Source organism: Phoenix dactylifera, unplaced genomic scaffold, assembly GCF_009389715.1.
Source record: "Phoenix dactylifera cultivar Barhee BC4 unplaced genomic scaffold, palm_55x_up_171113_PBpolish2nd_filt_p 002587F, whole genome shotgun sequence".
NCBI lineage: Eukaryota > Viridiplantae > Streptophyta > Magnoliopsida > Arecales > Arecaceae > Phoenix > Phoenix dactylifera.
In genome coordinates this window covers 16,355-30,181 of record NW_024069759.1, presented here as the reverse complement: position 1 = coordinate 30,181, position 13,827 = coordinate 16,355, and the positions used below count along the sequence as shown (strand labels likewise).

General features: G+C 38.5%; 1 protein-coding gene across 1 annotated transcript; it reads right to left on the bottom strand.

Annotated features, from left to right (window-relative positions):
* Window positions 1-7,193: 7,193 nt before the first annotated feature.
* LOC120109715 (serine/threonine-protein kinase CTR1-like) lies at window positions 7,194-13,505 on the bottom strand. Its single transcript, XM_039123425.1, has 2 exons — window positions 12,741-13,505; window positions 7,194-7,265 (listed from the first exon to the last, which is right to left on the bottom strand). The coding sequence occupies exons 1-2, from the start codon at window positions 13,290-13,292 to the stop codon at window positions 7,260-7,262; spliced, it is 558 nt and encodes a 185-aa protein (XP_038979353.1). The 5' UTR covers window positions 13,293-13,505; the 3' UTR covers window positions 7,194-7,259.
* Between the last annotated feature and the right edge of the window lie 322 nt (window positions 13,506-13,827).

Below are 13,827 nucleotides of genomic sequence, written 5' to 3'. Positions count from 1 at the left end.
AATGGAAACTTGAAAGCAAATAAGATAAGGTTAGTGGAGGGGAATGCTAATATGGAAAAAGTAAAACAAGTACATAGTTGGGGATGAGTATATCTGGAAAAGATCAATAGTCGCACTAAAGGAGTAAGTAATGAAAAATATCAAATAAGTAGTTACACAAGGATACAAAAAGGTGCAAAGAATTCCTAGAAGATTTGAGGTTTGGAACTCTACAAAGGTAGAAAGGAAGGTCATCCAAGTTGCGGAAAAAGCGAAGGTGGAGGAAATTTTAATTGAGAGCAAAAGGGGCAACGCTGTGCATAGAGATTGTATATGCTTAGTGAGCTCGAAAGTGATGGAATGTTACATTAATCCAACTATACCATTTATTTCCTTTTAAACACTAGCCTCTTTGTCAATGCAGTCATATCATAATATCATAAAAATAGCTAAAACATGTCTAAGTAAATTGAAACACTTGGTGTCAAAATCTCATAATTAACTCTTTTTCCTAACAAAAATTATATTGAAGAATTCATCATTCATGAGTTGCAATTCCTTTCATTACTAAAAGAAGTATTCATACGCAAAAAACTTTGCTGCATTTGTATGGTGGGCGGTAAAGAACGGGAGAAACTAAACTGGATAAGGAGAAGTTACCTGACAGGTGAGGTCCGGCAGATTGTTGCTAAAACATTTTATATTAATTTGAAACATTAAATTGAGAAGCTTCAGATTTTACTAGTCATTGCAATTTTTACTTTGGTTCTCCCCAAGAAAGTATATGTCCCACTATACCACTCATTTAATAACTTCTTTCTAGATGGAAAGACATAGTAATCATCTAAGTAATGAATCAAAGGTTCTTTGCTTCCTTTCCTTTGCTTGTTGCTTTCACTTGATTTTGGTATATTACGATTACCAGTTTTCAGAGAAAAAGAAGTGAAAGAATTGCACTTTTCAAATTCAAAATTGGATGAAAATTACTATTATTAATTAAAGGAGCTACAAAATGTATATCGCCTGTCTTCTTGGTATGGAGCTATCTTTGTCTAGCTCTTGGCTCCTTAAATATGTATGATGTTAGTAAGAGCAATGTTGAGTCTGTAGGCATATCATTTTTGGACCAAAACTTCCATTTATTTTTTTTCAAATGAAACATTGTTTATACTAAGGTTTGCCGAACCATTACCGAGCCGACTCGGTGGGGGGCTGGGTTGATTCACCTAACTTTTTCGAAGTCGACTCCGAATTGGCCGAAACCGGTCCCGAACCGATCGGAACCGGCTGGAACAGGTTGGGATCAGTCGCGATACACACAGACTCGGTCCAAACCAGCCTATTTCGCACCGAGTCAGACCGGTTCAGAAATAGTCCCCCTCCCCTCTTCTTCCTTTAATTTTAAATATAAATTGCCTAAAGAGTTTCTCGGGCCTTCCCAATCTATCCGAATAACCCCCTGCCCCACGGCAAAAAATATGCTGATTCAGCACGATTAAAGAAGAATTCAATCCTAAATAAGGTGTACTTCATCTCTCCTCTCATTTTCTCCCTTTTCGGACGCCAAAAATATCTTGAAATTTGCAAAACAAGAAGAGATCATACCAAAATTTTTGACTTTCACGTGATTTCATGGTATATTGTAGATCTATGGATGATCTATACAATCACATAAAAATTTTTAATTTTTGAATTATATATACCTTTTAAAATTTAAAATATTTTTGGACTAAAAAATAAAAAATAAAATAAAATTCAAAAAAATGTAAAATCAGAAGCGTATTTAGGAGCATGCAAGCTACTCTCCAGCTAAATTTGGTGTCCACTTATTCAAATTTTAATAGGATCATGAGTATAGTGGCCTAGACCTAAATTTTAAAAAAATTAAAAAATAAATAGCTTTTGATGCATGCTCTCGGACCGAGAAAAATATATATAGCATCCATGATAGAGTTCTACATGAATCTAAAATCAAATTAATTTTTTAATATTTATATTTAAAAATTATTTTTAAATTTAAAAATTATTAAAAATACATAATTAATAAAAAATTATAAAAAATTAGTAATACGCAATACATATTTTAGAAGTATTTTTTGAAGTAAAAAATATATATTTTGAATTTATGATATTTAAACATATTTCTTAATTTAAAAAATATTAAAAATATATAAATGAATAAAAAATATGAAAAATTAGTAGTATATATTAGATAAATCAGAGGTATTTTCTGAAGTAAAAAATATTATCTTAATCGTAACGAAATTTTGCTATTTTTAAATAATTGATAAACTACGTACTTGATAAACCTACACGAATGAAATCATTAAGAAAAAAAGAGCCAGAGCATGATATTGATTGAGATCATGGGTAAATGCTCTCAAGTCGGCACCGCTGGAAGTACAACTAATGCAATACAAAGTTCAAAAGAGAAGAGGTACCAAGTTGAAGCAGCACTTAGCTAATGGTTACACCGGCATATCTATGTATTGAAAAAGTCTATAGAAAGTTCGGCAGCTAATGAAGAAGTACTTCGCTGATTTCATATCAGCAAAGGAGAGGATTGCCAAGAAGAAGGCAGAGGTGGACCGTCAAACGGCAAAAGCACCTTCCTAACACTCCAAGAAGGCTGAAGATGCGTCCGCTCCAGACGACAAGAAGGCATAGATCAAGGCTGTCATTCAGGCGAACTCGGATGATTAATGGCAGCAGAATAAAGTGGCCAGGCATATGGCTCAATTTGGGCCCTCATACTACGAGTCAAGCTCCGATTCTACGAGCAACAAAGCAGATCTAAAGTTCAAGAGGACTTCCTCAACTAGAGAGGCCATCACCAGAGGGTGTCCGTATTACATCTACGCGGGAGCTTTTAGTAGCAGAAAAAAGTCCTCCAGAAAGATTCCACCAGGAGCTGTCACCAATGATTTAGATGCATGTCTTTTCGAACAAGAATTCAAAGCAGCAAAAGGTTGATACAATCAAAAGAAGGATAAGAAGAAATATATATCGCGAGCTATTGAATCCTAGTTTTACTTTAGCTACATCCCAACAAATACGGTAAACAATACATATTATAGATCTGTCATTTATGTCATACAGGTTGCCGGTTCCGGTGTAGATCCTTCAAGACCGAAGGACATCTACGGTGAGCTTCTTGACAACAATAAGGAGGTAGAGAAGTAGATTGCCTCATACAAAAGCAAATGGCCCACATATGGACTGACGATAATGTGTGATGGTTGGACCGATCCTACCTGGCAGAGCATGATCAACTTCTTGATATACTGCGATACGAAGACTTTCTTCCATAAGTCGGTTAATGCTTCCGATCAGATGCACAACGCCATGTACATCCTCGGATTGATGAAGGAGGTGATTGATCAAGTAGGAGAGAAAAATGTTATACTGGTCATCATTGATAATAGGCCACAACATAAGACCCTACATTGCACTTGATAGCCTTCTTCAAAGAAAAAACAACCCTACGTCAAATGTTTGTCAGTCTCAAGTGACAAAAAAATAGATTTGCAAGAGTCGGCACTGAAGAAAGTATTGTCGAGGACTTGGGGACGAGATAGACATTTTGACAATAGACTGAGAAGATAATGAAAGCTATCAAGCCATTATACGAAGTGTTTTGGATCGTGGACAGTGAGAGATACCTCCAAATGGGCTTCTTGTATCACATGATGGAGAGAGCAAAGATTCAAATCAGAAAGGCAGATCCGACGTATGTCTAGGAGTACATCGACATCATTAAGCGACGATGGGACTATCAGATAGGTAGAAATATGCATCTAGCAGATAAACAAGAACATTGAAATTTAGACTGCTCCTGTACTTGTACAATTTTACTAAAACAATTACGAACTCTACCTGCAGCATACTATCTGAACCCAAGATTTCAGTACACCGTACCTAAAATCGATATGGATGAAGAACTTCTAGTCGCTCTGCGTAATGTGATTTACAAGATGAAGCCTATTCTAGAAGTTGCAGCACAATGTCTAAAAGAGACATACGTAAGTTAACTGATTTCTTCAATTATTAATATATTACAGCAGGATTCTTTTTCACAAATCAAAATATTTAGAGAGGGCATAGCTTTGGAGTCTTGGCAGCTGTCGTAAGTAAGAAAAGTATGAATTCAGGTATATTACACATCAACGATAACTATTACTTAGCGTTAGATGTTACTAATATAATACTATCTTATATGTAATTTTCTTCAATATTTTTGTAGCTGAATCGTGGATTCATTTTAGTTTGTCCACGAAAAATTTAAGTGGCTAGTTATCCAAATCTTTGCCCAGATGGTCTCCCGAGTAGCTGTGAGCGCAACTAGTCCACTTTTTCCCTCATCCACGGCAAACAGAGGAATCGTCTGACACAGAAGCGCCTCAACGATCTTCTATATATTCACTACAATCTGAGGTTAAGGCTGAAGTGCACTCAAAAGAAAATTGAGCTAAAGTACACAAATCCGATCCATAATGCTTTCGTTGACAATGAGGATGATCCTATAATCAGATGGCTTGTGGGCCAACAATAGAAATCAGAGCTTGATGAGTGATCCGACTAGCCAATTTCATAGCAAGCGAGACTAGGATCGATGCAAGACAATGGGCAGATTGCAACATTCCACGTATCCTTCCAGCTAATCAGCCACAGCCACAGAAATCACTAAAAAAACCGATCATAACATGACTCTTTGTCCGAGATATCCTCTCAGAGATATGATCGAACGTTGCTTAGGCGAAGCCACCACGTTACTCGATCAACTCGGTCAAAAGGGCAACATCCATCCTTCTAGCATATCCAGGCAGAGAGAGCATGAAGGGTAAATAGGTAGCTGCTCAGTGCACCAAAAAAGAAAAAAAAGCACCTGCATGCTCTATAGAGAGTGTGGAGGAACCAGTTTACTTAGATTTAGAGACCACGGGCAGCATCAATGACAATTCTAGTGGTCATAGATCTGCTAGTTAGGGAGTGGATGATATACGACCACCATTTATGAGACAGCCGGAGGGTGGTCTTCTATTTACCAGTGAGTCCTAGTTTACGCATGCTATACAGAATAGGGACTACAGTGCACAATCTAGTATAACCCACGAGGATACGATTGCATATAGAAGATGGACTCCTCAAGGTCATTCAAAAAGATACGATGCAGTTGTAGATGACCTCAGACGTGAAGTAAAATCCATAGACGTATTAAATTTTGAGTCATATACTAGATCCCTATTACCCGCAGCCATAGGCAGACTACGATCCATACGGATATAGATATGAATACGGTATATTTTGAGGCATCGTCTTTCGATGGCTACTATCCTACGCAACTCGGAGCATCTTACAGATCGAATTTTGCTACCGGCATATTCAATGAGCTCCTCCACATCAGTATTATCAGCTAGAGGACACCTCTCAGAGCTAGAATTTCAACAAGAGATCCAAGAATGCTTATAACCCAGAGCGCGTTCCTTAGGAGATGAATATGCAGGACTACAATGCTGCTTGGTTAGAGGGGTGGGCTAATATGTTTTCTAACTATACTAATGATCCAAATATCTACGAGAGGCATTGCTACTCGATGAGATTTTAAAATATCAATATATATATTGTACTTTAAAACATATAATTGATAATATGATATTATATTTTTCATCTCACTAGTTGATTTTAAAATATTTCATATTGCTTCTTGTAGCAAGCAACATCTCACTATCCATTTTATATTTTGTATCATTTAGCTTATACCGAGATCATAAAAATATTAAAAAACATCAAATTATACTTCAAATTATTGAAAAAGTTAAATAAAAATTGATTACCAATTAATCAAACTTGAAAAGCTTAAAAAAAATTAGGCATGCAGGTTCCCCAAGTATACCATGTGTTGGTACTCAATACAGTACCGAACCAGGACCGTACAGACCCGCCTGCCGACCGGTACGAGTTCCAGTACCAACTCGGCGAACATCTGACTTTGTACAAAAATGTTATAGTACCATATAGTCTAAATATTAAAAAAAAAAAAAATCCAATTCTTTAACAACCACTACCATACTTTCTTAGAGACCTTGTTTCTTAACAAACTCCATCAAACAAACTTATTCTGATCATCAACAAATCTAATGATTTTTGTACCTAATATTGCATTTGCACTCCAATGTATACTACATTCTTCAAATCAGCTTGAACTTTATAATTACATGTCAAGTTGAGGTATAAAAATCATGCTGAATATGTGTTCCTTTAATTCTTCATCTTCATGTGCTGCCATTTCTTTCTTTTCTGTAGAACTTGTAAATTATTCCATGGTTTTATTTATTTCTTTTGGTTTAATCTAGTTTGTTTACACCAACTTCATAATGCTTTATCCTTCATCCTTATATTGCATATCGAGAAATATGGAATTTCCATTACAATCTTTAGTGTGAATTCAGCATAATTCAGCATTTAGGTAGCATTAGTTGATCAAATTGTACTCATTAATTTGTTGCCCTAAAAAGGAATCAAAACTGGATCCATTATCCAGATATATCTATCTACAATTTCACTTAAAAAGAGAAATAATTTGTTTCACTAATTTGTCGCCCTTAGACGTATGCGGATTCTTTTCACACCTCAAGTAAGAGGACTTAATATTGTTCAGTTCTTGAATGAAAAGAAAAGTAAAAGATGCACCAACAACACGAACAAGATAAATAGAAGGGATCAAAACAACCTTTATTCAATCTGAATTTATACAATATTGACACATCTAATACATATATTTGAGAAAAGCAAGAAATATAAGATGAGCACCAAAGAGGGAAGTTAGATTAGAAAATTCATACAATATTGATACATCTAATGTATATTATTGAGGAAAGCAAGACAACATAAGATGGGAACCAAAAAGGGAAATTAGATTATAAAGAGGGAGAACACTTGTCCTTCATTCATTCTGATTACAAGCATCTTTAATACACCACTATCAAGATGCACTCTAGACTAGGTTGCACCTTCACTCAAAAGAAGAATCCTAGTTCTAAGATAAGAAGTTGACAAAGCTTATTCAATATGGACACTAGTAGATCTGTCATAGTCTTGTGTAAGAATTTGAGAGAATCCAAATGAAATCTTCAATTTATCTTTTAACACGAAAGAGGAAGATATTTCCAGCATTAACTTCCCTTGGATGATTGCTTCTTGTCTTGGTAACTCTCTGGTGATCGTTGGCAGTTCCTTGCATGACTAACTTCTCCTTTGTCCAAAGAACTTCCTTTAGGAAGTTAATTCTAGGAAAGAAAAATTACACAAAGATGGTCTCATATATAAGTGATAAGTGACCAACCATGAGGCTTCCATGTGTCATGCATAAATAATTAATTGAATCTTGTTGCTTGATCAATATTTTTTAGTTTTAGTATAAACAAATGCCCCCACCGCTCAATGAAAATGAATAGTTTTGTTAAGCTAGATAAACATAAGCCAATACTTGATCGATCAACTATAAGAAATACTAACCAACATCTACTGATCATGTTTATCAACCAGCTAAAGTATATGGTAAGTCATGCAAAGTGATAGGCCACTACTTATGGTCAATCAACTATATTCATATCTATCGACCATGGCCTGGGCTGATTAGAAAAGCATATACTATTTTATTCAGTACCAAATATATGTGCTATGAATACCAACCACCTACCTTTAATTCTTAGTAAATAGGCTCCAAATAGCCGAATAGTTTAAATTACTAATAGCATGAAAAACGATTGTATATGGATGATTGCTATGATTCATGCTATTACATGTGGCTGGCATGAAGAAATGTTTTGGCTGAATAGTTTTTTTTTTTCTTTTTCGATGTATTAACTATTTTAGATTTATTGACCTTTCTTCATCTCAATCTATTTAATATTTTTGATTGGTTGGCCCTTTTGGCCTTAATCAATCAACTATTTTTTTGTTGATTGACCCATCTTGGCCTTGGTCGATCCACAATTATTGGTTGATCAGTCTTTCTTGGCCTTAGTTGATCTGTCATTGTTGGTTAATTGGCCTTTATTGGTCTTGGTCATTTGACCATACTTGGCTGATGTATTTATTTTTGAATTTGGTGGAACAACAATTCTCAGTTGATTTTTTTTCCAATCAAATTCAATATACATTCCTAAAATATTTCTGCCATTTGTTAATTGGCCTTTTCGATCAAGTTTAAATGATACCTTCTAAATTCAAGACAGTAAGGTCCGCTGTACCGACCGTACCGACGTACCAGTGGGCACCGTACCGACGTACCGGTTCGGCTAGTTCGGGCGTCTTTTTTTTTGGGGGGGAAGTTCTTTCCCTTTTGGATCTTTTTTTTGATGTTTCTATATTTAGGTTTAAGGTTTAAAACTAGATGATGCATCTTATTACTTCCAAATGATTCAAATCATGAGATGAAGAACATAAAATATCTTCAAATTAAGATACAATCAATTACATACATTTAAAGCACTCTCGGATATCTAAATTCGGGTCGAGTGGCGATGCTTCTCGTCGATATCTGCATCATCAGCATAATAAGGAGGCAGATCAACCCATCCCTCAAACCAAGCGGTGTTGTAGTCTTGTATGCTCAATTCCTGAGGAATGTGCATCGGGTCATAAGAACTCTTGGATCTCTCGTTGAAGCTCTAGCTTTGAGAGGTGTCTTGTTGTTGATAACATGGCTATGGAGGGGCCCATCACCACCAAAACCTTCATCGTTGTTGGTCCAGGTCTCCTTCTCGACACTCTCCATTGAGGCTCTTTCCTTTTCTTTTCTCGTTTGCTGGCCAGGTGCCTTCTTACACTTCGTGCCCCTCTCTGCTTGGGATTGACGCCCTCTTGACCGAGTCCACTAGGTATCAGAGCATCCTCGTCTGAGCATCTCTCGATCATCTACCGAGAAGGTGTGTAGTACTAGTCATGTGGTGACTAGCTCCCCTCTGCTGTGGCTGATCATATGTGGAAGTGCGTGGAATGTTGCGCTCAGCCCATTACTCTAGATCGACCCTAGCCTCACTGGCTATGAAGCCGGCTGGTCGTGGAAGCGATCCTAGCTCGTCAAGCTCAGACTCCTGCTGATGACCCACAAGCCAGCCGAGCATAGGATCATCGTTATCATCTGTGAAAGTCTTATAAATGGGATCTGCATACTTGAGCTTCACTTCCTTCCGAATCTATTTTAGCCTCAACCGTAGATTATAGTACATATAAACAAGATCATTGAGGCACTTTTGTGTCAAACGGTTCCTCTGTTTGCTATAAATGAGGGCGAAGGTGGACCAATTGTGCTCACAGCCACTCGAGGACACCGTTTGAAAAAGAATCTGGATAGCTATCTACTTGAAATTTTTTGCAGATCCGCCAAAATGAATCCACCATTTAGCTGTAAAAATATTGAAGATAATTACATATATGATGGCCTTATAGTTGAAGACAATTCAGCTGTAAAAATATCTTGCTGATTTGTATTATACCTGGATTTATAGTTGTCTTACTCACGACAGCTGCTTGTTGTCCAAAGCTGTAGCTACCCTCTCTAAATAATTTGGTCTGTGAAAAAGAAGCGTGCTGTACTATATTAATAATAGAATATCCGATAACTTACACATGCTACTAAATCATAGTTACCTCTTCTATACATGATGCAGCGACTTCTGGATCAAGCTCCATCTTGTAAATAACATTACGCAAAACATCTAAAAGTTTATCATCCATACCAATTCGACTCTCGTACTGGAACCGAGGATTCAGGTAGTATACTACACATAGACAAGACCGTCTTAGAATAATTATACAAATACATCCATCAGGAATTATCAATGTTATCGCTTACCTACTAAATGCAATTTTCTACCCATTTGGGCTTCATACCGCAGCTCAATGATGTTGATGTACTCCTAGACATGGGCTGGATCTACCTCCATAATCTGAGCCTTTGCCTTCTCCATCATGTGATACAGAAAGCCCATCTGGAATATCTCTCGCTATCCACGGCCCGCAGCACTTCATATAATGGTTTGATAACCTTGACTATCGCAGTAGCCCGCTGTCAAAATAACTGCTTTGTAACCAAGTCTTCCATCTTGCTTCCTTCAGTGCCAGCCTGGGCATATCTACTTTGTTGCCACTCCGGACTAACAAACATCCGACATAGGGCTCCATTCTTCTCAATAAGGCTATCAAGTGCAATATAGTTCGTAGCAAATCGTGTGACACTTAGTCTCAGAATCTCTTTTCCTACAAATTTTCTCATCAGCAAAAGAACCTATGTATGGTTATAAATATACTTGGTGATGCGCTAGGCTATCTCCACCGTATACTGCACCCTACAGATCTTTCCAATATCCGCATGAGGTCGATACAATATGCAGCACATGGAATCCAGAAAATATGTAGTCGCCGCTCCATCAAGATCTCTCCGGCCAACTCATATTGCAGACCATTATCAGTGACAACCTGCACGATATTCTCCTCTCCTACCTGATCAATTACCTCCTCCATAAGTCTAAGGATGTATGAGGCATCGTGCACCTTATCCAAAGCATCAACTAACTTGTGGAAAAAGATCTTCGCATCATAATATGTCAGAAAGTTGATGATGCTCTGCCTTATTGGACCGGTCCAACCATCACATATCAAAGTAAGCCCATATGTAGGCCACTTGCTCTTGTAGGAGGCAATCCATTTCTCTAACTTCTTATTGTTGTCAAGTAGCTCACCGTAGATGTCCTTCGAATCTGAAGGATCAACACCGGAACCGGCAGCTTATATGGCGAAAATGACAAACTTGTAATACATATTATCTGCCTTTTTTTAAAAAAAATGAAGCTCTCTCACCTCAATATTTTTCACGCGGCCTCTACAAGATCCCTGCTCGATCTGCTTTCCCTTCCTCTGCTGGATGCCTTTTTTTCCTTCCTCCGTCTTTTTGGCTAATCCCTACCCTTCCCTTCCCTTCCTCAATATTTTTGGGCTAATTCCTACCATTTCCTTTCCTTCCTCAATTTTTTGGCTAATCCATTTCCTTCCCTTGCCTCGCATCTGAAATGTGCTCCTCATTCAGCTTTTATAGCTGAGCGGAGGAGAGGCCAAATTCGAAGTGATTGGACAACCACGCGTTGTCGAAAAAATGCGTGGACCTGTGCCACTTTCGGCCACAGCGAAGACAACGCGTGGCCACATGGCAGCGGAGAAGGCTGCACACTATGCTCAAAAAGGCCATGGAGCACGGCAAAATTCTTTTTGTAACCCGTACCAGTGCGAACCGACCCGATTCGCACCAATACGGGCTTGGAACCGATTTCAAGGGCTATATCAGACCGATGCTGGGGTCGAAACCGATTTCAAGGGCTGTACCGGACCGGTGCCTGTCGGTACCGGTCCGGTACAGGCTAAACGGACTGGTTCCGATCGGTTCAGCATACTTTGTTCAAGATTGTAACAAACATCTTGATTTTTATATTTGGGTGAACCGACCATATGTTTGGAATAACCATGCCTTCCAAATTTAGGACTACAAGTCCTATATTCATAGAGTCAATTTTTAGGTAAATCAACCATATATTTTGAATGGCCATGCCACCCCGAATTTAGGATTAGATGGTGTATTTTGATAACGACCACAAATCTGGTATTCTCAAGAAACTGACCATTTCCAATCTTCCCATTTATATGAGACTAATCATTAGGTGAATAATCGTGTTGGTCTAACAGTAATTTTGCGCAATCTGAGATAATCTAGCCATTATACATCATGTCTGATTTGAAACTTTTTATTGTTTTAGCAGTTGAATCCTAATAGTCTTTTACTAAATAGTCATACTCAGCTTCATTCACTCGTAGATGCCAAATCACTTATGGAAGTGTAGCCATAGTTAGCATTATAAATTAATCACTCATCATCCTAGCAATCAAACCAAAAAAATGTTTGCATATTTTAAATTTCCTCTCATAATCATCTTTGGTTTAGATTGATTAAAGGAGCGCATATTCTTTTCACGCCTTAAGTAAGAGGACCAAATATTTCTAAGAGATTGGAATGAAGAATAAGGTAAAAGATGCACCAAAACATGAATAAGATAAAAAGACAGGGATTTAATCAATCTTCATTTAATCTGAACTTATACAATACTGATCCATTTCATACATATGATTGAACAAAGCAAGATAAGCACCAAACAGGCAAGTTAGATTAGAAAGAGAGAGAACATTCGACTTTCATTCAATCTAATTTCAAGCATCTTTATACAAAAACACTAAGATGCATTCTAGAGAAGGTCACACTTCCACTATATAAAAGAATCCTCGTTCTAAGATAAGAGGTTGAAATAGCCCATTCAGTATAGACACTGTAGTAGATCCATCATAGTCTTGCATAAGGATATCAGAGAGTTCAAGAAGTCTTCTCGTTTTCTTTTATCATGAAAGAGGAAGTTTTTTTCAGCAATAACTTCCCTTGGTACTCCTTTATCCAAATAACTTTCTTTAGAAAGTCAATTTCATAGACCCGTATACAAGTGACAAGTGGTCAACCATGAGCCTTGATTGTGTCATGCATGAATAATTAACTGAATTTTGGTTGATTTATTTGGTCCATCGATATTTCTTATTTTTAGTGCAAACACTACCAGAATGAATTCAAAAAACTGGATCCATTATCTAGATATATCTACCCACAATTCCTCATCTTCATAGATTAATTCAGAAATAATATTAAGTAATGTCTATATGCCTACCCAGAAACGATGGGACATGGACTCCGCCGAGGCACGCTCTGCTGGGACCATCTGATCACCAGCATCCAAGAAATTCGGATAGCTGGCGCAGGCTGACTCCGAGCAGAGCCGAAGAGCCAGAGCGAGCTGGAGCTGGTACGTCTCCTCGGCCTGCTGCGCCCAGCTTTTGGATGATGATGACGACCCGGTCACCTCCGCCCCCTCCTTCGCCCGTGCCTCTCCAGCGGTCGCGATCCGATTGAAGGCATCCTCGTCGATGGTGGCCGTGATCGATGAGAGCGTAGTGGGGAGGTAATAATCCCCTGACAGCGAGCTCTCCCCGTAGCTGCTTCCGCTGGATTGCCTTTGTAGCCCCACCGAAGGAAACGCCGACGGCCCGATCCTCACAGCGCGGTGGTCGCCGGCAACGATGGAGTCCGATGGTAATGGCCAATCGAAGGGGGATCGGCCGCGGCTCTTGTCGGACGGCGGCGACTCGAATTTGGGGGGCGGCGGGTCGTCCGGAAATTGGCTGAGGAGGGAGTAGCTGGATCTCCTCCCGGGCATTTCCATGGAACTGGTTAGGGAAGAAAAGGGCAATATCGAAACCCTAGGGAGGAGCTAATTTTTCAGTTTTTTTTTTTTTTTTTGACGACGGCGGTGGTGGATGATGTCTTCGACGGAGACCACCGACAAGAGCGTTGCTCCGAGTCCGCTGCTTGCTTTTCAACTCTTCGTCTCTGGAACTCTCCGTCTCATTCGGGCTCGTTTGGACGAGCCAGCCAGCCTCTCTGGACATTTTGGGGGCAGCACCCGAGATATTCGCGAAGCTAAACAGAATCTTGCATGCACCGACAAAAGAAACTAGAAATCAGACCCATCATCCACTTTTTTTAATTCTCTTTTTGTTTACTCGTGCAGGCAATCGTGCCTCTTTTTTTTTTTTTTTTTTTTTTTTTTTTTTTTTTTGACACGGAAGGCTACAGACGATCGTGCACGTGTGCGATCGAGACTTTCCACGATCAACTGTTGCTATGTCTCATCCATATCTATCGTTTTTCAGTAAAGAGCGATCCATAAAAAATCTACAAGCCACGCGTGTCAGATT